At 45.3% G+C, this 22,814-nt stretch overlaps 1 protein-coding gene across 1 annotated transcript in view; it reads left to right on the top strand.

The window, feature by feature from the left end:
• The window catches only part of LOC124605236 (brefeldin A-inhibited guanine nucleotide-exchange protein 1), a 257,319-nt gene that overhangs the window by 73,527 nt on the left and 160,978 nt on the right, over nt 1-22,814 (top strand). Inside the window, exon 8 of the mRNA XM_047136787.1 lies at nt 4,751-4,985. Within this exon, the coding sequence (XP_046992743.1) occupies nt 4,751-4,985 (235 nt within the window). The remainder of the gene's footprint in view (nt 1-4,750; nt 4,986-22,814) is intronic.

Genomic DNA, 22,814 nt, shown 5'->3' with positions numbered 1-22,814 from the left:
ATTGGTCAACAAGGGGCTGAATGAAAGCCTTCTTCCTTAAACTTCTCTTTTTGGTTATTTGATTTTTGTGACCTTCTGAACGCCATCTTTTAGACAAATAATTTATAGATTTGTTTAACACCCTGGGTGTGGAACTTGAGCTCTGACACATTTGGAATAACATCATTGGCTACAAAAAATAGCTACTTACAGGCCAATCTTGAACAGTTCATTCTTCTTATTAACGTTAATCAAATTCGTTTGCAGAGCTTGTTAAATGTAAGTAGGTAGAATAAGTGTGTTTGATTAAACTGACCAACTCTTAGTTTAGAGTTTCAAATAAAAATGATTATAAATCTCAAGTACTCGTGACCAATTTCCTTTCACATCTTTGAAAAATTCTGAGCTTGTGCTCTGTTTTTAATGACAAAGTTGTTGATAGGACATTAAACCCTAATTGTCCTTCTTTCCTTCATTTCTTCATTCCAGAGTATTTTTTACTCAACCATTTACTAGCATGATCTGCTCACTCCACCATCTTCCCAGACAAAGTATCTTTTGTTCCCCCCAAGTACTACTCCCGTCTAACACTTCAATCTTGTGTGTTCTCCCGCTTCTACAATAATCTAGTCTGCCTTCCAACTGCTCCATCACTAGTGACATATCTTAACACAATATAAAATTTACAATTTTTCATCCCTTTGGCTGAATTACATGTAAAATGTCATAAATGAAATTAAATCATAATAAATTGTAAGTACAACCTATTGCTAAGATGCGGTGTGTGGTACCACTGTTCATTCATTTCAGCTGTACCATTTCCTGTACTTAAAACTGTAGTGAGACATTCACACAAGAATTGTGCACAGGTTTTACTTTTACGCAATGCAGGATAGAGGTAATGAGGCACCTAATTTTGCGTGCCGTGGAATGTGTTCACACTTTATTCCATTTATGTGAGATGAATTCCCATCTCGGTATTGGTAACTTGGAATCTTCAGTTTAGCTGCTTCTGTATGTTAGTTTAGATAGAAGGCTACAACATAGTCCATCACTTCCATATCAAAGTTGGGGTTACTTCTGCGTACTTCAAACAATTCCAGGTGCAATGCTGTCATCTCACTTGTTGTAAACAAGTATTAAATAAATGTAATCGACACTGTAGATTTTAATATTCATTCTTGTCACGTTTATTAACACCAAGCTCTGTTTCAATGATCAACTTGATTCCAATGTATTAACATTAATTTTGTGATAGATTAGTAAACAAAATTAATTATGAATGGTCTCACAGGTTTACAAGTGGCAAAGACTAATATAATAATTATGTGTATTGACTGATCAACCTCAACTTGAACAGTATATGCTGAAAATTAACTATAGACAAACTATGTGACTAAAACAAATAACATAATATCGGTTTTGGTTGAATGTTCTTCTCGGACTGACTGTAGCTTCTATTGTGCTGCCTATATATAGTAGACGTGATTAGACCAGATATTAAAATATATTGAAACAGAGATATTAGATTTTAGATATTTATTTAAAACACAGCAAAAATAAAACATACAAAAACAATTTAGGCAGTTAATTTATCTTTATTAATAGCTGTAGAGTCAGAAATTGGAAAAATTGTATCTTCTATATTGCAACATGGAAGTTTTCTTGTACATTAGGATTTTCAAAGACACTGTGGTGGTCCGCAGTTTTTTTTTTTCTTCATTTGTTGTTCTCGGTATTGACGTACTGCGTTGCTATACTGGCTGAAAATTGGGGTGGGGAAGTCAAACAGGACTACTTTAAATGATGTAGCTGATGGGTGCACATTTGCATTTCACTGTTCACAACCCCCCTATATACATGTTTATTAATAGTTTGCAGGTGAACATCCACATACTGCTACAGTAGTTTACTACTGAACATCTACTAGCAGTAAAAACATCACCAAACAGTTCTTGAAGAATAACAAGGTACATATGGAACAAACACTGTCACTGTTTTAACACATGGCCTAATTTTGTCACACATACTTCATAGGTGCATTGTTGTTGTTCTAACCAATACAGGCTCCTCGTCTGAAACTCGGCTGTGGACTGACTGACTCAGGACCAAAAATCGGGCCTATATATATATCCTCACAATAATAGGTACTGAAACTACACATGATTTGAAGTTAAATTTACAGAAATTGCAATTAAAACTCAACTCATTAAATTAATTGAATACATTGAGAAATTCTTTACTTTTAACAGTTTCTTCTTCTACAAGGTTTAGGCGAAATTATTTGTTTAAATGATGAAATTAACATATATCGTAATGCAAACAATAGTTTAGACAAAACTGTTAATTTCTATGGAATTAATTAAGCGCTGACTGTGCTAACATGTTTTCAAATAGATCCTTTGAGAATACTGTCAGTTGTTCCTCCACACGTTTACAATTAGTACAGAATTTCTATTTGTTTACACATCAACAATAGAATTTGTTACGAAACAATTACTGATTTCACCCTATAACAAAAGTTACTAACTAGGAATAGTTGAAAAAAATTGGAAAATAAATGTCATACATAAAACTAAGCACAAAATTAGATCTGGTGTTATATTCTTCAAAACTGAGGGCCATCCTTTCTCTTTTATGAAAATGCAGATTATATTCACGTATGTTAATGGTAATTAGTTAAAAGTGAAAAAAATGAATTCTAAGGAGGCAGATGGCAAAACAAGAGGGGAAATAAAAATATCCCAGCTTGCTTCGTCGCAACAGCCAAGACTTCTCTGGAAAGTAATGTACCGTCAAATGGGATGATTTCGGATGGTTTTGTCATTATTTTGATTGTAACTTTCGTATATATTGTTAGATTAAATTGATTGTTATGGAAGTGGTAGGGTATATGTGTAACGAATAAAATATCCCAGAACCAGAAAGTGTGTGTGTAGGTATATTTATCTGAGGCAGTTAATAAAGTGTCCGAATCAACCCATGGATTGGGGTGATTTCGGACACATGTGTTTTTTAAATCTCTGTCCGAAGTTACAGTATATAGAGGGTGAATTCGGACAGTTACTGCCTTTAAAAAAAAAAAAAAAAAAAAATTTACTTGCTTTTTATTTGAGTTTGGTGACATTTTACACATTTTAAGGGAGCCCTTTGTTTGGAGTAAGTGATATGGAATGATATAATAAATTTTATATATTACAGATAAGTTTTTATTTTGCAAGAATTTAAATAAACAGTCTCTTTGTTCACTTCTGCATGAGCTCATTTAATATTTTCGCTTAGGCGAATGGAAAGATCTTCTGACTGTCGTTTGAGGAATAAATGCACCCATTCTTCTCCTGGCAAGATATTACAAAATTTCTTCTCTATTCTGCTAGATTTATCAAGGTATCCTTTAACTAAATATCTAATATCCCATTTAGTGAAGGAAAATCCCCAATGTGCAGCACTCAAGATACTTTGCTTCAACATTTCTTCTTCTTTATTTAGCACTGGCTGTCCTCCAATTTTTTTTTTTTTTTTTTTTTTTTTTTTTATGTGCTTCCTGCACCTTATTTTGTAGGTTTGATTTAGATATACCATACAAATCACATGCTTTTCTGTATGATAATTTACCACTCTGAATATCACAAACAGCTTTATCTATAAGTTCCACGTCATAATTACACCACCCTGTAGCACCTCTCCTGCTCTTATACGTTCTTGGCATTGTCCAAAACCACCCCACACAGTACACAGTTTTACAAAAACTGTCGTTATTTTATATCCTTACATGAGGAACTAGACAAATTGTCTCAATGCTGTTAGCTACTGAGCGCGTCGACAATTACGGTTACAATAACTTCCCGCTCAACGCAACAATAGAAAGTTTCCACTTTACGATAATGCATGGATTTTTAACACTTCTAGGGAAGCAATTGACGCAAAATAAGAGTTGTGGAGAGCGATAAATGCAATCTTGTGCTTAAAATAACTAGCTCATGGACGTTAAAATAAGTAACTCTGTTTCTATGCAGTGGCAAAGAGCAAATAAGCCATACTGTCCGAATTCACCCCGGTGTCCAAAATCACCCCGTTTGATGGTATTATAACTTGGATATTTCGTTAACTAATGTGTTATTTTAGAAAATTTATACATTTTTTGAAAGAAAATATTGGGGCTATAAAATTATTTAAGGAGTAAAAACGTAGCAAGGGGAGCAATTTTGTCTTGTTATGTCTCAAACTGGCCTCTCTGCTCACAGAGCTGGCTCCTTTTTGCTCTCCTGCTGTGCCGCCCATGTGAAGCGTTTGGTTTATTCTCATAGCCCATAGCACTGTGGCTCCTGTTGGCTGATTGCAGTCCCATTATTGGTGATCCAGCTTGCAAGCAATGACATTGTGCAGCTGCAAGTAGCTACTTCTCTATTAATGTTCCACTCATGTGAACACAGCCTAAGAACTAAAATTTCTTCACGTAATAAGGATTGACATGAGTGGAGAAATCATTTACTGCCATTGGCCAAGGTGTTCTGAGAATATATGATTTGCAAGTTAACTGTGAAGTTCCATAATTTATTTCCATCTAATTCTCCCCAACATTGTCATTCTTGGTTGCTTCTACTGTAAATATTATGTTTCAATATTGAGAAACAATACTGTATATTGTGCTTTTTATGTGGATGTTGTTTCACTCCTTCTAATGTAATACTGAAATGAAAAACATTTAGAAACAATTTGTGTACATATGTTTGATTTGTAAAGAATATTATTTGATGAATTTATATTTCAGATCACATGAGCTTCGTTCAAAGATTCTTTCATTGCATCTGTTACTATCTATTTTGCAAAATGCTGGTCCAGTTTTTCGTGCAAATGAAATGTTTGTTACGGCCATAAAACAGTACTTGTGTGTTGCTCTCTCCAAGAATGGAGTTTCATCCGTCCCAGAAGTTTTTGAACTTTCTCTTGCAATATTTTTAGCTCTACTTTCAAAGTTCAAGATGCATCTCAAAATGCAGATAGAGGTAAGACAAATTTTGCTTAACCTTTTCTTGCAATCATCATTCTGATGATGCTGGTGATGGTTCATTCTCCTTGAACTGTTTACTGTGTGTGCCCAATGAAATGTATTCCTCTACTCTGAGTTTTGCAAAGCCATTAAATCAGAGTTGCTAAAAGTGGCATAATCTTAAAGGAAATTATCATCTAATAGAGTAAACTTGTTGAATTCTAACATGGTTAGTAGCAGCAACAGTTGAAGCAAATGAAATATCATTGAATTCCAAGCTTTTGGGCAAAGAAATGTAAGAAAGGGAGCATATGGATGAGAGGTTACATGAGAATACGATGAAAGTTAAATCTAGAGGGAAGGTGAGTGGAGAAATGAACATTTGTGAGACGGGATGATGAGAAAACCCTTATTTGTTGCCTGCGATGTAATTTCTTGTTGTTGCTTTCCTATGGTTGTAACTCGTGTTCAGTCCTAGTTTAATCATGTATACTATTCTTAAGTAAACATTGTACTTAAAATTTTGTGTAAAGATGGTTCTAGTTAAAGAGTAAAGAATACTGTATATTTGTAGATACATAATGATAACTAACTGAAATGCTTTTAAAAGTGATCTGTACTTTTGTTGTCCATCTTCCTCCCACCTCCATAGTTTCTATCTGATAATACTACTGTCACAAAAGATTCTGCCGTTTGTGAACTGAATTATATGTCCGGCTAAATTGAATTTTGGGTGTTCACAGCACTTTCGTTGTATGCTGCTGTTGACAATTCATTATTATTAGTCATAGCCAGTCAGGTGATAATGTAGGATAACCAGCGAGAATTGCTCGATCTTGTAATCTTGCTTGTCACAATTCCCCCCCCACCCCTCCCCACCCTCCCGTTGTATATCAGCTATGCTGCAATAATTGTACAGCATTCTATGTGGATATGACAAGCAACCAATTGTCCACTTCAATGAATGGCCTCTGCAAACTTTACCATATAGTTACTGCATTTCGCAACTTAGATGATTCCAAAGACTCCTTCATTACGTGATGTATTTGGTTACTCCATTTGAGCACTACTTTCACTGAACTACACAGGTGAGAATTCTCTCCAGCACTCTCACAATCCCCCTGCCAACCTCCCTCTCTCCCCCCACCCCTCGCTCATAGCCGTCCCCCTCGCCCCTAGCCGTCCCCCTCGCCCCTAGCCGTCCCCCCTCGCCCCTAGCCGTCCCCCCTCGCCCCTAGCCGTCCCCCCTCGCCCCTAGCCGTCCCCCCTCGCCCCTAGCCGTCCCCCCTCGCCCCTAGCCGTCCCCCCTCGCCCCTAGCCGTCCCCCCTCGCCCCTAGCCGTCCCCCCTCGCCCCTAGCCGTCCCCCCTCGCCCCTAGCCGTCCCCCCTCGCCCCTAGCCGTCCCCCCTCGCCCCTAGCCGTCCCCCCTCGCCCCTAGCCGTCCCCCCTCGCCCCTAGCCGTCCCCCCTCGCCCCTAGCCGTCCCCCCTCGCCCCTAGCCGTCCCCCCTCGCCCCTAGCCGTCCCCCCTCGCCCCTAGCCGTCCCCCCTCGCCCCTAGCCGTCCCCCCTCGCCCCTAGCCGTCCCCCCTCGCCCCTAGCCGTCCCCCCTCGCCCCTAGCCGTCCCCCCTCGCCCCTAGCCGTCCCCCCTCGCCCCTAGCCGTCCCCCCTCGCCCCTAGCCGTCCCCCCTCGCCCCTAGCCGTCCCCCCTCGCCCCTAGCCGTCCCCCCTCGCCCCTAGCCGTCCCCCCTCGCCCCTAGCCGTCCCCCCTCGCCCCTAGCCGTCCCCCCTCGCCCCTAGCCGTCCCCCCTCGCCCCTAGCCGTCCCCCCTCGCCCCTCCCGATCCACCTTTCTCTCCCCCTCCCTCCGCTACCACCTCTCCCCCCTCCCGCCCGCTACCCCCTGTACCGCCTCTCGCCACTCCGCTGCCCCCCTCTCGCCCCTCCGCTGGACCCCTCTCGCCCTGCACTGAAGTGGACTAAGTCATCTCTTGCAGGTGACTGTACGGCATCAGTAGTCTCTAAGAAGGGCAAGATCGAATACAGTGCCGACAGGTATGACCCTAAATCGTTTCCCTCCCTCGCTACACCATGGAAGGAATGTAGGGCTACAGAAAGGAGAGAGCCATATTTGCCTCGGGTTTTTAGTCTGTAGCAGAATTGATTGGGACTCCTTTCTACATACAAAGCCTCAATTTTTCATTGAACACCTAGAGGATAAGTTTGGAGAAGTGACAGCGCTGTCAGAGATGTGAAATGGCGCAGTCTTGATTCAGGCAGCATCCCCAGCCCAATCGCAAGTGTTACTCCGCCTGTGACAAGCTGGGTGATATTCCTGGTACCGTCACTCCCCATAAAAGTCTCAACATGATCCAAGGGATCATTTTCCATCACGATCTCCTCTTGCAGTCTGACGACGAGCTCTGCGTCAATTTGGAGTGGCGGGGTGTTCATTTCATCCGACATGTTAACAGGGGACCCGAAGACAACAGGGTTGCTACCAGTGCCTTCGTCTTGGCCTTTGAGGGTGATTCATTGCCTGAAAAGGTCAAGATGATGGTTAACCAGTGTGACGTTAAACCATATGTCTCTCCCCCTATGCGGTGCTTGAAGTGCTGGAAGTTGGGTCACGTCTTCCCACTGCACTTCCAGCACCACATGTTGAGACTGCAGAAATCCACTGCACCCAGATGGCTTCCCACCCTCACAATAGCATCATCCTCCGATGGAATCGCGGCTTTTTTTTTTCCACCACCTGGTTGAGCTATGGCAACTCATAAGCTTTACACCTGCTTTCTGCATTGGCCTTCAGGAAACCTGGTTACTGAAAATATGGACCCCTGCCCTCCATGGCTGTATGGGATATTACAAGAACTGTGACTGTGATAGTGTGTCAGGTGGAGTTTGTGTCAATGTCCTCAACTCAGTATGCAGTGAATCTGTGCCCCTTGACACCCCTCTTGAAGCTGTGGCTGTCAGGATAAGTACGATGCAGGAAATAACTGTCCGCAATGTATATCTTCCCCCTGATGGTGCAGTACCCCTGAACGCATTGGCTGCACTTACTGGTCAACTCCCTAAACCTTACCTACTTTTGGGAGATTTTAATACTCATAACCCCTTGTGAGGTACCACTGTGCTTACTGGCCAAGGCAGAGATGTCAAAACTTTAATATCTCAGTTCGACCTCTGCCTCTTAAATACAGGTGCCCCCACACATTTCAGTGTGGCACATGGCACATACTCAGCCATTGATCTCTCGTTTGCAGTCCTGGCCATCTATCCACTGGAGAGCACATGACAACTTGTGTGCTAGTGACCAGTTCCCCATCTTCCTGTCACTGCCCCAGCATCAGGCCCACAGACGCCTGCCCCAATGGGCTTTAAACAAGGCAGACAGGGAAGCCTTCAACTCCGTTGTCACCATTGAATCTCCCCCACATGGTAACATCAGTGTGCTGGCTGAGCAGGTAACTACAACAATCGTCTCTGCGGTGGAAAACACAATCCCTTGTTCTTTAGGGTGCCCCCGGCGAAAGTCAGTACCTTGGTGGTTACCAGAAATCGCTAAGGCAATTAAGGAGTGTTGGGAAGCTCTACAGCGGCATAAGGCGCACCCTTCCCTGGATCACCTCGTAGCGTGTAAATGGCTCCATGTCTGCATTCACCAACTTACGAAATGACGGAAAGAGGAGTGTTGGGAGAGAGACGTCTTGACCATTGGGTGTCATAGGTCACCTTCCCAAGTCTGGGCGAAGATCAAATGAGTTTTTGGGTACCAGACGCAAACACGATTGCCGAGCACTTTGCTGGGCCCTAAGCTCGCACCTCTGTGTCAGAGAATTACCCCCCAGCTTTTTGCACTCTCAAATGGCGGATGGAAGGGAAAGTCCTCTCGTTCACTATATGCCACAGTGAACCCTATAACACCCCCTTTTACAGAGTAGTAGCTCCTCAGTGCCCTTGCATATTGCCCCAACCCAACTCCTGGGCCATGTCGGATCTGCCCCCTTGGCCGCCGCCCCCGAGCCCCCTTGGCCGCCGCCCCCCCCTATGACAGCCGCACCCGCACCCCCATGTCTGAAACAACCACTGGCCTCTGCCCCCTATGGCCGCCGCCGGACCCCTCTCCCCCTCCGCTGCCGGACCCCTCTCCCCCTCCGCTGCCGGACCCCTCTCCCCCTCCGCTGCCGGACCCCTCTCCCCCTCCGCTGCCGGACCCCTCTCCCCCTCCGCTGCCGGACCCCTCTCCCCCTCCGCTGCCGGACCCCTCTCCCCCTCCGCTGCCGGACCCCTCTCCCCCTCCGCTGCCGGACCCCTCTCCCCCTCCGCTGCCGGACCCCTCTCCCCCTCCGCTGCCGGACCCCTCTCCCCCTCCGCTGCCGGACCCCTCTCCCCCTCCGCTGCCGGACCCCTCTCCCCCTCCGCTGCCGGACCCCTCTCCCCCTCCGCTGCCGGACCCCTCTCCCCCTCCGCTGCCGGACCCCTCTCCCCCTCCGCTGCCGGACCCCTCTCCCCCTCCGCTGCCGGACCCCTCTCCCCCTCCGCTGCCGGACCCCTCTCCCCCTCCGCTGCCGGACCCCTCTCCCCCTCCGCTGCCGGACCCCTCTCCCCCTCCGCTGCCGGACCCCTCTCCCCCTCCGCCGCCGGACCCCTCTCCCCCTCCGCCGCCGGACCCCTCTCCCCCTCCGCCGCCGGACCCCTCTCCCCCTCCGCCGCCGGACCCCTCTCCCCCTCCGCCGCCGGACCCCTCTCCCCCTCCGCCGCCGGACCCCTCTCCCCCTCCGCCGCCGGACCCCTCTCCCCCTCCGCCGCCGGACCCCTCTCCCCCTCCGCCGCCGGACCCCTCTCCCCCTCCGCCGCCGGACCCCTCTCCCCCTCCGCCGCCGGACCCCTCTCCCCCTCCGCCGCCGGACCCCTCTCCCCCTCCGCCGCCGGACCCCTCTCCCCCTCCGCCGCCGGACCCCTCTCCCCCTCCGCCGCCGGACCCCTCTCCCCCTCCGCCGCCGGACCCCTCTCCCCCTCCGCCGCCGGACCCCTCTCCCCCTCCGCCGCCGGACCCCTCTCCCCCTCCGCCGCCGGACCCCTCTCCCCCTCCGCCGCCGGACCCCTCTCCCCCTCCGCCGCCGGACCCCTCTCCCCCTCCGCCGCCTGACCCCTCTCCCCCTCCGCCGCCTGACCCATCCTCCCCCCCCCCACAGCCATCCTTACCCTAGCTATGCCCCGCGTAACGCCGCTCCTGCCCCGCGTAACGCCGCTCCTGCCCCGCGTAACGCCGCTCCTGCCCCGCGTAACGCCGCTCCTGCCCCGCGTAACGCCGCTCCTGCCCCGCGTAACGCCGCTCTCGCCACGCCACACTCGCCCTCTCTCCCCCCGCCACATCTTTCTCGCCCTCCTCTTGCGCCCACCCACCGAACCTCCACTCGTCCCTCACCCCCTCTTCCCCCCGCCGAACCCTCTCCTGGACCCCCCCCCCCCCAATCGTCGGGTCACCTCCCCCATCTACCGTCCTCTCTGCAGCCTTCCGTCCTCTCTGCAGCCTTCCGTCCTCTCTGCAGCCTTCCGTCCTCTCTGCAGCCTTCCGTCCTCTCTGCAGCCTTCCGTCCTCTCTGCAGCCTTCCGTCCTCTCTGCAGCCTTCCGTCCTCTCTGCAGCCTTCCGTCCTCTCTGCAGCCTTCCGTCCTCTCTGCAGCCTTCCGTCCTCTCTGCAGCCTTCCGTCCTCTCTGCAGCCTTCCGTCCTCTCTGCAGCCTTCCGTCCTCTCTGCAGCCTTCCGTCCTCTCTGCAGCCTTCCGTCCTCTCTGCAGCCTTCCGTCCTCTCTGCAGCCTTCCGTCCTCTCTGCAGCCTTCCGTCCTCTCTGCAGCCTTCCGTCCTCTCTGCAGCCTTCCGTCCTCTCTGCAGCCTTCCGTCCTCTCTGCAGCCTTCCGTCCTCTCTGCAGCCTTCCGTCCTCTCTGCAGCCTTCCGTCCTCTCTGCAGCCTTCCGTCCTCTCTGCAGCCTTCCGTCCTCTCTGCAGCCTTCCGTCCTCTCTGCAGCCTTCCGTCCTCTCTGCAGCCTTCCGTCCTCTCTGCAGCCTTCCGTCCTCTCTGCAGCCTTCCGTCCTCTCTGCAGCCTTCCGTCCTCTCTGCAGCCTTCCGTCCTCTCTGCAGCCTTCCGTCCTCTCTGCAGCCTTCCGTCCTCTCTGCAGCCTTCCGTCCTCTCTGCAGCCTTCCGTCCTCTCTGCAGCCTTCCGTCCTCTCTGCAGCCTTCCGTCCTCTCTGCAGCCTTCCGTCCTCTCTGCAGCCTTCCGTCCTCTCTGCAGCCTTCCGTCCTCTCTGCAGCCTTCCGTCCTCTCTGCAGCCTTCCGTCCTCTATGCAGCCTTCCATCCTCTCTGTCACTGTCCCCTCTTTGCCCCCCCCCCCCCCCCGTCGCTTCTCCTCCCTCCCCCCCCTGTCGCCCCCCCCCCCTGTCGGGCCCACCCCCGCTGTCGCCCCCCCCCCCCCTCTGCAAGTCTGCCGCTGTTCCCCCGACCGCTACCTCTTGTCCCCCCTCGCCACTCCACACCATCCCTTTGCGCCTTTCTTTCTTTGCCATTCCCTCCCTCTTTTTCCACCCTCCTCCCTTTTCCACCCTCCTCCCTTTCTCTGTGCACTTCCTATCTTTCTGCTCTTCCTCCCTCTCCCCTCTGTCCCCCCCTTTTCCCTTTCTCTCTGCCCCTCTGTCTCTCTGCCCCTCTGCCCCCCTCAGTCTCCATCCTTCTCCCTTTCTCTGCACCCTCCCTATCTGCTGCCTCATATACAACAGCCTCAGCTACCCTCTGGACTTCTTACATACCATTGTGCACCCGCTGAAACACCTCCCTCACCTCTAGTGTCCTTCCGTACTTCTGCCCCACCTCCATCTGCCCAGACAACGGCTGTTGATAATCAGCAGATGTATTGCCATGGCCACAGGTGGTTGCATCTGGGTGTCAGTGTGGTTGCGAGTGCGAATATGTATATTTATACTAGGAAAAGCGCAAGTGCTCAAAAACTAGTAAATACTATTTTGTGTTTCTATGCACTGCATATCATTCGGCTATAGATGAGTGATTATTGCTCTCTGGAATTTCCATTGCTTTTCTCTATATATGCTGTATTGATGTTGATAGATTTCTTACATTATTCCTCCACTGTCAAATTCAGCCGTGAATGTACATGTCACCAGAAAGTGCTCTTCTTTACTAAATTAACGACAAAAAATGTAATGGTTTGTTCCTGATTGTTACCGAGTTCTTCATCCTGTTAATTTTCATAGACCCCATCAAGCAGCAATTCTGCATCCACAGAAAACACAGACTAGTGGCACTTAAGTGTGAAACAAATACCAGTGTAACACAGGGCTGGAACTGTCTGCCACTAATACTGCTGAAGAGCCACAAAATTATTTTAAATTTGTTCAGTTATGATACAGAGAATATTCCTGGATACATATTTTAAATGAGCACTACAGCTATATGACATTATTTACTGATGAGGATAACCAGAGCAGTCCTCATGGCTACTCCATAGTTCTCTCTGAGCAGGCCTTTACAATTTGCTCAACAAATGAATTTATGATATTTTATCCAGAATTGCATGAAGTCTGGAAGACACTGTGTGAGATGAGACATACTTGTGATGAGAAATTCCTGTTTACTCACTCCTTTAGAAGTGTACTTCAGTTTGTACCAAGTATGTACCCACCAAACAAGAACAATGTCCAAAGCATCCAGAAATCCTTATCTGTGTACACAGGCTGGGGAAGGAGATGCAATCCCACTGGGTACCAGGGCACATGTAAATCTGGGGGAGGGGGGGAATAGCAGCTTTGGCAGCCAAGGACACATACTGGAAATCTCAAGAGTCAGTTCGTCATTTCCCCTACATGTTATCACCTACCTGTTGATGTACAGAATAATGTACCAGTGGAAAACAATTTGACTGGACTGACAGAGAATAAGCTTTGATTGGCAAAGTCAACTATTTGACGTGGTGCACATCCTTTTGATTATGTGGAAGTACTTCTCACTTGTCAATAGATAGAACACAGTCCGATGACTCATCTTGTCCTTCATTTTCCATAGGACCCTTGTAAGTGTGTTGCTTCTGATGTACAGACTAGAGTTTGCTGGATTTTGATGGCCATGTATTTCCAGTGTAGACACCAATGACTGACTTACCTGCCTTTCTTTATTTTAGAGGACAGTGAAATAAATGTCGAACAGATTTTTAAGATCGAGCAGGGTGTCCAGCGTCCTGGAAAACATGGAAAACTCGGGAAATTTTTTCTTTCCTCAGAAACTCAGGGAATTTTTGCATTTTTCCTAAAAACCCTGGGAAATGCATGATATCTCATTTGATTTGGGGCAGAGGCATTTGCTTGCCTTCTGCTTGGCTTGATGCCATGCTGTGCTCACTGCTCACACTCAGCTTGGTGCTGCACTGTTGTTTTGCCATTCCCCAACCTCTCTCCTTGCTCAGTCCAATGCAGCGGTCAGCCAGCCCATCCTGGATATCTTGGAACTACGGAATGTGTGCCTTACATTTATAAGGTGTATGGTATCCAAAATTCTGGATAAATAGCCCCCAGCTTGTATGAAGGACATTCCATGTGTAGAGCCAGAAGTGGAAATTAATGCCGACCACAAGAAGAGACAGTTAGATGTAGAATTGACACATCTCACTACCTTAGTTTGCTTAGCTGCTCATGAGGCTGACGCTGTTGCCTACGAGTTCCAAAATCTAGGGAAGACCATGTTAGTAAAGAAAATCCTCAAATAATATGATGGGGTTTGTGCTTACATCAATCAATTCTGGATGACAGTCATTGGGGTTAAGAGTGAACATGAAAATGCGAAGAGATTTATCAAGGTTGCTTGCCATCTCTTCCATGGTAATGCCAACCATGAAAGAAGTTTCTCTGACAACTCCATTCCAGTCAAAAAATTGACTGAAGCGTCTCCCATAGCCATTTTTGCTGTTCAGAGTGCATTCAAGGTCATAGACACAGTGAAACAGTAGCAGGGGAAACGACAGCTGAGAAGTCTTCAAAAGAAAAGGGACGAAATAAGAAAGTCAGTAGGAAAAAATCAAAGAGAGCTATAAATTGTGAAAACAAAACTCATGGAAAATACTGAGAGAGAGGTTCCTCAGATTGAAGTAGTAGTTCTATCAGTAAAAACTACATGTTAGTGACTTAACTAATTGTCCATGTACGTGTCCTTACCAGATTGGTCTATTACTGTGGCTTCCATAATCCTTTTGTTCAAATGCTATTTGGATTTTATTCTTAGATGTCTTCGTGAAACATGTAATTTTTTACTGAAATACACTACTGCCCATTAAAATTGCTACACCAAGAAGAAATGCAGATGATGAAAGGGTATTCATTGGACAAGTGTATTATGCCAGAACTGACATGTGATTACATTTTCACGCAATTTGGGTGCATAGATCATGAGAAATCAATACCCAGAAACAGCCACCTATGGCCTTACTAACGGCCTTGACATGCCTGGGCATTGAGTCAAACAGAGCTTGGATGACATGTACAGGTATAGTTTGTAACCTCCCCCTCACTTATCGACCTTAATGACGGTGAAAAATGAAACCGCGTGTACCTAATGGGAATTTTGGAAAAGCAATCGTCACCGAAGTTAACCTATCGGTAAAGAGGGAGGAAAGGGTTACATCTAAATGAAAGGAAAAATGCAAGTGAAACTGGTGGAAATTAATTTTGAAATAGGGATAAAGTTAATAAAGAAAGTAAATGTGCGGCCATTACGTTAACAATCAACTAGCGGTAATTAGATATTTGAGATTTGGGGGAAATTACGGTCGCCAGTCCTATGGACAATTACTATAATAACTGAAAAAGAAAGGTTATTACACATATAATTAGCACTAGAAGCGTGGCAACTGAAGGTTGACACGTGTAGTGTGAAAACTGAAAGTTTGTCAGAAGTAATAAATTTCGCTACACTTAATTTAGCAAAAATCGAAAGTTAATTTAGTGACTGAAGTTAATAGTGAGCTTTCTTTCTGAAGCACATCGAAATACAGTTAGTCTTGGACTACCTCAACAATCATTTCTAAAGCTACTTGAATCTACGCAATTTAGAAAGAAGAGATTTAACTTTGAACTTGAATTAAACGATTCTGAACAATTAACAATAGTAAAATTTAGTACGTACCAAGCTGAGCTGCAGTCACAGGTAAGCTAAAACACGGTAACAAAACTCGCACTCTTAATTTGTGCCTGTGTAATCTAACTATTGTGGCCAGCTATGAATACTTAAATTGAAGTTTGAAATTAAAGCAGTGAAATGGAATTATGCTGGCGTTTGAATTTCAACGACACTCGGGTTCATTTCGGAAAAGGAAGGGACCCTGCTTGGCAATGCAATTGGGACAATGAGCAACAAAGGTTCATGCTAAGCTGCTGTAATTTTGCGATGCAAATGGAACAATTTGAAAAGCTGAGGTCTGCCATACAGTTCTGAAACTTTACGTGCTTTTAGTCTTCCTTGTTGGTTGATTGAAGGTTTGAAGCCGTCGATCGAGGAGGTGGTGACAGTCACTCATTGTCGGCCGTCGCTGTTGCAGAAGCTGGATGTTGGCGCGCCTTCTTCTCGACACGGTCACCAGGCGAAACGGGCTCTTGATGTGCGCCAGCTAATGCTTCCCGTCCGCGACACCATGTCAGAAACTATCATCGCGAGTCGAGTGCAATTACATGCTGCCAAACCCCGAAAGCGCAGCAACTCGCGGGAGTGTCACACAACACACCTGCTCCACTCGCTACTCCAGCCAGACTCCCACAGCTCTGCCCGCGCTCCACGCGGCAGAGTTAACTCTACCAAAGATCCTACACACTTTGAGTCTTCACACGACCTATCGATGTAATCGTTCGATAGCAGTTTTCCCTAGGCAAGACCCAGCGTAAAAATACAAATAATATTTACGAAACAAACCAATTATACATTGACATAAATGCATAAATATATATATACAAATAGTAAAACAATTACCATATGTAAAGACACAGAAATGTCATATATTCAGGTAAAAAAAAATAAGGAAAACAAATTATAGTACAATAGAATAGAAATAGGAGGATATGCATTTCCGGCGTTACACGTGCCCCACATTGTCTGAGGATGTTCGTGTAACGTAAACAGACTCAGAAAATGTCCAAAAAAAAAGAAACAGCGGAAATGCATATGCTTAAAACAACAAAATTTAGCATTCGCCTAATTAACCATAAACCAATTTTTAGACGATAATAATTGAGTGGAGACACTCCTAATCTTATTCCACTCTGTCATCTTGATCAAAATAAAACAGGTTGACAACATATTAAAATTCATAGAAAACATAGAAAATGGTTTAGCTATTCTAAAAATCTAAATTCCTAGCAGTATCAAGAAATGGAATACTATTTACAAAATTAATCAGATTACATGGTCATAGAAAACAGGTATATCAAAATACGCAAATTAATAATTAATTACATAGAATACGTATTTTATATAAACTTTTCATAATTAATATTCTCGTCATGAGTGTGCACTTCACGCTAAACAAGAAAATAATATACAGCAGATCGACAAAAACATAAATATTGACAACAGAATTCTTTCGTATCAGCTGTCCGGGAAGAAGAACAACTCCGCCTTCCGTACTCGCAAGTACAAAGAATGCCGACAGCGGCACAAGAGCCTACAGCAGTTCCGCCCCGCCAGTATTGTTGCGCCCGCCTGTGCGGCACGCTTGATCTCTCTCGCCCTTGTAACGACATTTCCAGAACGTCCGTTTCACTGAATTCTTTCGGTAAAACTCACTCCCGAGTAATCTCAAGAAGTCCATAAACACTATCACAGTGGATAACTCAACACTGTCCATCATCACACGCATGTACTAGCCTGAAACTTAAAACAGCGTCTAAGTACATCGGCAATGACTAGTAAATCACATATTTATGGGATCTTACAGCTATTTACAAAATCATATTTACATTCCTTAGTCTACTGTGACTCAGCTGAAAACTTAAACTAGCAGCTTGGATTTTTCAGTTGATTAGATCATGATTAAATTGATTAAAATTAAATTGATTAATCAATCCTAGGTTGGTACAATTTCAGGTCTACAATGTTCCGTATACCTAATAGTTTTCCAGAGCTTGGATACTCTAAGCAATAAGCATTTGTGTGAGGTATACCAATGACTTTATATGGTCCATTATAAACAAACTTAAATTTAGAGATTTCATTGTCTATCTCGCTCAATTTCTCATGAGCTTTTGCAAGTACTAAGTCTCCGATTGCAAACTTAGCAAAACGCACTTCAGCGTCATGACGACGTATGCGAGCATCGGCTTTTAGCTTCATTACTTCTCGCAAACGATCTTTTTTCACACAAATACTAATGTCAATCCATGGAGGGAATTTGATTATCTTCCACTAAACTTTTACTTCTGTCACCCAACAGGATTTCCTCTGGAGAAAATCCCGTAGATTCATGTCTCAAGGTGTTCATAATTCTCTCAAATACTGCTACATATTTGCCCCATGCCCTATGGTTGTGATGGCAATAGGTACGGCAAAGTCGGCCTAGCTCGCACATATACCTCTCAGCGGGATTCCCGGCCGGACAATAAGCTGAAATATGGATCACCTCGACCCCATTACTTTCCATGCCTTCATTCCACAACTTAGAAGTAAATTGTGCCCCATTGTCTGATAGAATCGCCTTGGGCTTACCAATATGAACAAAATAATCGTTCACAAGCTTGCTATAGACCGCTTTGGCTGTAGCTTTCCTAATCGGGTATAGTTTAATGAACTTGGAAAAAGCTTCTAGCACTACTAAAATGTAGGCGAAGTTTCCTGATGACTTGGGCAAAGGTCCGTACAAGTCCACACACAGTAATTCAAAAGTGTCGTTAGGCCTTATACTTTGCATAGGACCACGACTCATACAGTTGGTAACCTTCACCTTCTGACATAAATCGCAAGTTTTCACTCTGTCAGTAACGCGTTTTAACATGTTGTTAAAATGCGCTACTTCACTCAGCTTTTTCGTACATTTCTTTGGTCCACAGTGACCATACGCCAAATGGTAGTAGTCAATTATTTCCGTGACGTATTTGGTGGGCCAGCATACCCGCCAAATATTACTATCTTCACTCTTACATATGTACAAGATATGATCGTATATCTTGTAATAGTTCCTTAATTTTTCTCCTTCTGGACTCCTTTCGTCATATCGGGTTTTCACCATATTTAAACAACCATCCTCGTTCTGATGACGACGTAGATTCTTACAGATGTTCATTATTAATTTACGTCCCTCAACTTCTTTAAAATAGTACAATTTGACCACTCCATCTGCCTCATCTTTCAATAGACCTTGATTAGACTCGGGCAACCGCGACAGCGCATCCGCTACGCAGTTGTCGGTCCCTTTTACGTAACAGATGTCATAGTTAAACTGCTGTAAATACAGCGACCACCTAGTCAGTCTTTCGTGAAGTAGTTTACAATCCTTCAGATAAGTGAGCGCCTTATGGTCCGTATGAACAATCACCTTACGGTCCCATAGGTAACCCTTGAACTTCTTGAATCCCCACACGATAGCGAGACACTCTTTCTCGGAAATCATGTAGTTTCGCTCACTTTTTGATAAAGTTCGACTCGCGAACGCTATCGTCCGGTGTTCCTTATCCTCTCCTTTACCAACTTCTTGGAACAGATCTACCCCCACCCCGTAATTCGACGAATCCGTTCCCAGATGGAAGGGTAGCGATAAATCAGGATGAAATAGTATGTTAGATCTTAACAACTCGTCTTTTAATCTCTCGAAAGCGGTCTGACACCCGTCAGTCCACACAAACGGAACATTTTTGCGTAAGAGGTTATTCAAATTTTCATCATTAAACACTTGTCCTTTTACAAATTTACGGTAAAATCCTGTGAGCCCTAGAAAACTTTTTAACTGTTTCCTAGACTTGGGTGGAGGACAATTCCTTATTGCCTCTAGTTTCTCTGGGTCTTTCGTAATACCAGCAGTGGTAATTACATGCCCTAAAAATTTCAGTTTCTGCTTCACAAATTCGCATTTCTTTAGCTGTAGAGTCATTCCGCCATGGCGCAATGCTCTAAAAACTTCATCTAACAGGTCACAATGGTCATGCCAAGTGGCATTGGCCAACAATAGGTCGTCAACATATACAGTTAATCTTGAACTCAAAGCCGGTCCTAGCACTTTATCTAGGGCCCTGATGAATACGGACACAGATATACTAAGTCCAAACGGCAGTACTCTATACTGATAACACCTGCCCGCAAACAAGAAGGCGGTGTATGGCCTAGATTCTTCTTCGAGTTCTATTTGCCAGTAACTAGCCGTCAGATCGAGGCTAGTCATGAAAACAACGTCATGAAAACGTTGCAAAATGTCCTCCATACTCTCTGGTCTGTCTGTTTCACGTTGAACGACCCTATTCAACGTGCGTGCGTCAATCACAATACGCACACTACCATCCCGTTTTGCTACAATGACCAAACCATTACTATATGGACTCGTACTTCTTTCAATCACTCCCCATTCGATCATCTTATCTATCTCCCGTTGCACTGCTTCCTTTTTGGACAGCGGTATAGCATACGGTCTCACGAAGAATGGTTCGTGCGGAATCACATGCAACTTGCATTTATATCCTTCCACAAGTCCCGGTTTGTCTGAAAACACACTCTTATTCTTCATTATTACTTCATACAGGCCTCGTCTTTGTTCGTGTGTTACGTTTGACACACCATCTACAATACTTTCCAATTCACTTTCTACACTATTGTCAATGCCGAGATTCCTCACATTACAGTAGTTCAAATTCATACCTACGTCAATAGCATCCGGCCAGTTAACAATGTGTATAGGCTGGTATTGCCTATGCACACCGTCTCCTGCCTCGTCAAAACTAACTACTATTGTTTTATCTTGTGACGTACATGTCAAAGTTTTGCTTTCGCAATTAATCACTGCACGGTACTTTAATAGCCAATCTAACTTGATAATTACTTCCGTAGTCAAGTCTGGCACGACAACAAACTCTTATTCAAATCGTGCCCCACATATCTCCAAGTTGACAAAAATCTGTTTTGTGACCGGTTTATGGCCTTCCCAGTAGCACCAATAATTTTCACTCCTGTTACTGGCATAACTACGATGCCAGGTCTATCTTTCAGTAACTCAAATATTTTCCCAGATACAACACTCAATTCTGCACCGGTGTCAATCAACACGTTTAGTTGTAGGTCGTGCATATTAACAGACACTACTACCCGTCTACACTTGTCCTCGACTGTTTCTTTATTTTCCCACAGTAAATCCTCGTCTATATCCAGGTCATTCTAGAAAAAACCATCCGGCTTTGATCCCAAATCCGGCTTATCTGGCGGCTTTTTCAGCCTCTGTTCACATACAGTTTTAATTTCAACACGTTTGTCCTGAGGCTTAGTCTGTAGCTTCGCCTCCAATAACGAAACCTTTTCCTGTAACTCGTCAACTAGTGAGTGTTGCTTTGCTATCAATTCACTAATTGTCACCTTCATTGATTCCTCTTTGGTCAGATTGATCTCATCTGCCAATCTACCTGGAGGAATGTGCCCAGTAGTATATGCAATTACTTCCTCTAGATCTGCGCAACCCACACTGCTACCGTGTGACCGTATAACGTCAGCTCTAACCTCATACACGCTGTAATCTATGTGCTTTTCTACCAATCGTGACCGGCTATCACTAAAATTTTCATAATCTTTCTCCTTAATACTCTCGCAATGTTTAAACTGGAGGTTTGCGTCGGATGGGTCGGCTACTTCTACCACTATAACTTTCGGTAAAGTCTGCCGGTTAGGGCCAGAACTTTCCGTTACTACTTCAACATCCAACTCCTGCGGGACGAAACACGACGAATCTTGCTCGTGCTCCCCATTAACATCAACTATTTCTAGTAAAGTCTGCTGGTTAGGGCCAGAACTTTCTATCATTTCACAAACATTATCTTCCTGCGGGACGAGACGCGGAAAATCCTGCACGCGCTCCCCATAAACACTTCTCCCATACAGGCCCCTATAATCTCTTAGTTCGTCGTATAAGCGACCGAACTGCCTTAACCAGACCTCATCCCTCTCTGCATCCCCTCGCTCGATGACGGACGTTTTATCCGACATCTGATCTTCTCTCAACACTTGCGAATCATTCTTAAACGCAATCTCCAGTTCCGCTGTGGGTATTACAGCTGCCACTTTATAATCGATTTCCGGAACACTACTTAAATTGTTCTCACTGACAGTGAATGTACTTCCTACTGCCGTGTATACAGCTGATCTACTACTTGTGGGCGCACTCCTTTCTCCTAACACTGGCACACTCTCCCGCCGTTGATTATTCCACACGGAATTTTCATAACGGCGACACCTGGGTTTTCTCCTGTTATTGGGCTGCCAAAATTTCTCCACGCCCGGTCGGCCCCTCACCGGCGCGGCTAATGGTTTCCCTGTCTCGTCCCAGCAGATACGCTCCCCGGATGCTGTTGAGGCGGCTGCTCACACCCTCTGGCGTTATTCCTATTCTGGGAAGCCCGTATCACGTTAGTATGATACTGGTTTCCGTCATTCCTGTTATTATTTGCATTGTACCGATCGTTATTACGGTCCGAACCATTATTGTTATTGCTGCCATGGTTGCGGTATGCATTATTCCCATGGTTATCGTTGTGGTTGCTGTGGTACCCGTTGTTGTTACCACGGCCTCTACCACTGTCGCGATTATTGCGCCAATTGTCCTCGTCCTCCACTCTTTCCAGGAATTCATTTATTGTCCTGTAATTGCTTCCTACGTAGCGTTTTGTATCATCTGGAAGCTTTTTGTAGAGTTCCCAGACTATTTCGGATTCCGTGCGGCGATCACGCAAATATTCCAACTTGCGGATCCAGCCCTCACAAAACTCCTTCATCGAACCGCGAGAATTCGCATCGAAAGGCCTCGATACTACAAATTCGCGCCAGACACTTTGCTGTTTTTGCTCTGACCAGTATTCAGCCAGAAACAAATTTTTAAATTCGTCGAAAGTCAGGTTCGTAATGTTGAGGTTTAAGCCCCAACGCTTGGCATCACCAGCCAACACATCGATAATCGCATTAATTTCTCTCTCATTAGTCCATGATCTGGGTAAAACTCTTACACAATTTTTAATGAAATCCGTCGGGTGTATACCGCCTTTTTTTAAGGGGTCGAACCGCTCCTCTTTCGTCAACAATTCCGAACTATGTGCATAGATTGGCACATAGCTCTGTTTTTCGTCAAGTTTCTTTTCTAATACCGACACTCTCGTAATTACTCGGCAAGTGGTTGTCGCAAGCGTTTCTACTTCCCTTTTTTCTCTTCGCAGGTATTAGCCTGCTTTTCACTTTGGTATCTACTTCGGATACTAAAGCCTTTAAAGTTTCCACCTTCTTTTGATCCTCTTTTTTCACTAATTGAATTTGTTCCATCACCTTATTCTCAATGATCGGAGCAACTGATTCTCCTACACTTTTCTCGATTCTGCTAATTTCGGAATAAAAACGAGTATTTATGCTCGCAATTTCCGCCTGAACGCCTATCATTTCCTGTTTAAGATTACCGATTTTGCTATTAATCACAACAATATCTTCTTTGATTTTATCAACTGTTGTGTTAACAACTCCAACATTGTTGTTAACAACATTAATAGCTTTGTTGTGACTGTCTAGCTTTTGTTCAATTTTTTCAGACTGAGCTTCTTGCTTGGCCGATAGACTCTTGATTTCA

Source organism: Schistocerca americana, chromosome 3 (genome assembly GCF_021461395.2).
Source record: "Schistocerca americana isolate TAMUIC-IGC-003095 chromosome 3, iqSchAmer2.1, whole genome shotgun sequence".
NCBI classification, from domain to species: domain Eukaryota; kingdom Metazoa; phylum Arthropoda; class Insecta; order Orthoptera; family Acrididae; genus Schistocerca; species Schistocerca americana.
This window is presented reverse-complemented; position numbering and strand designations above follow the sequence as displayed.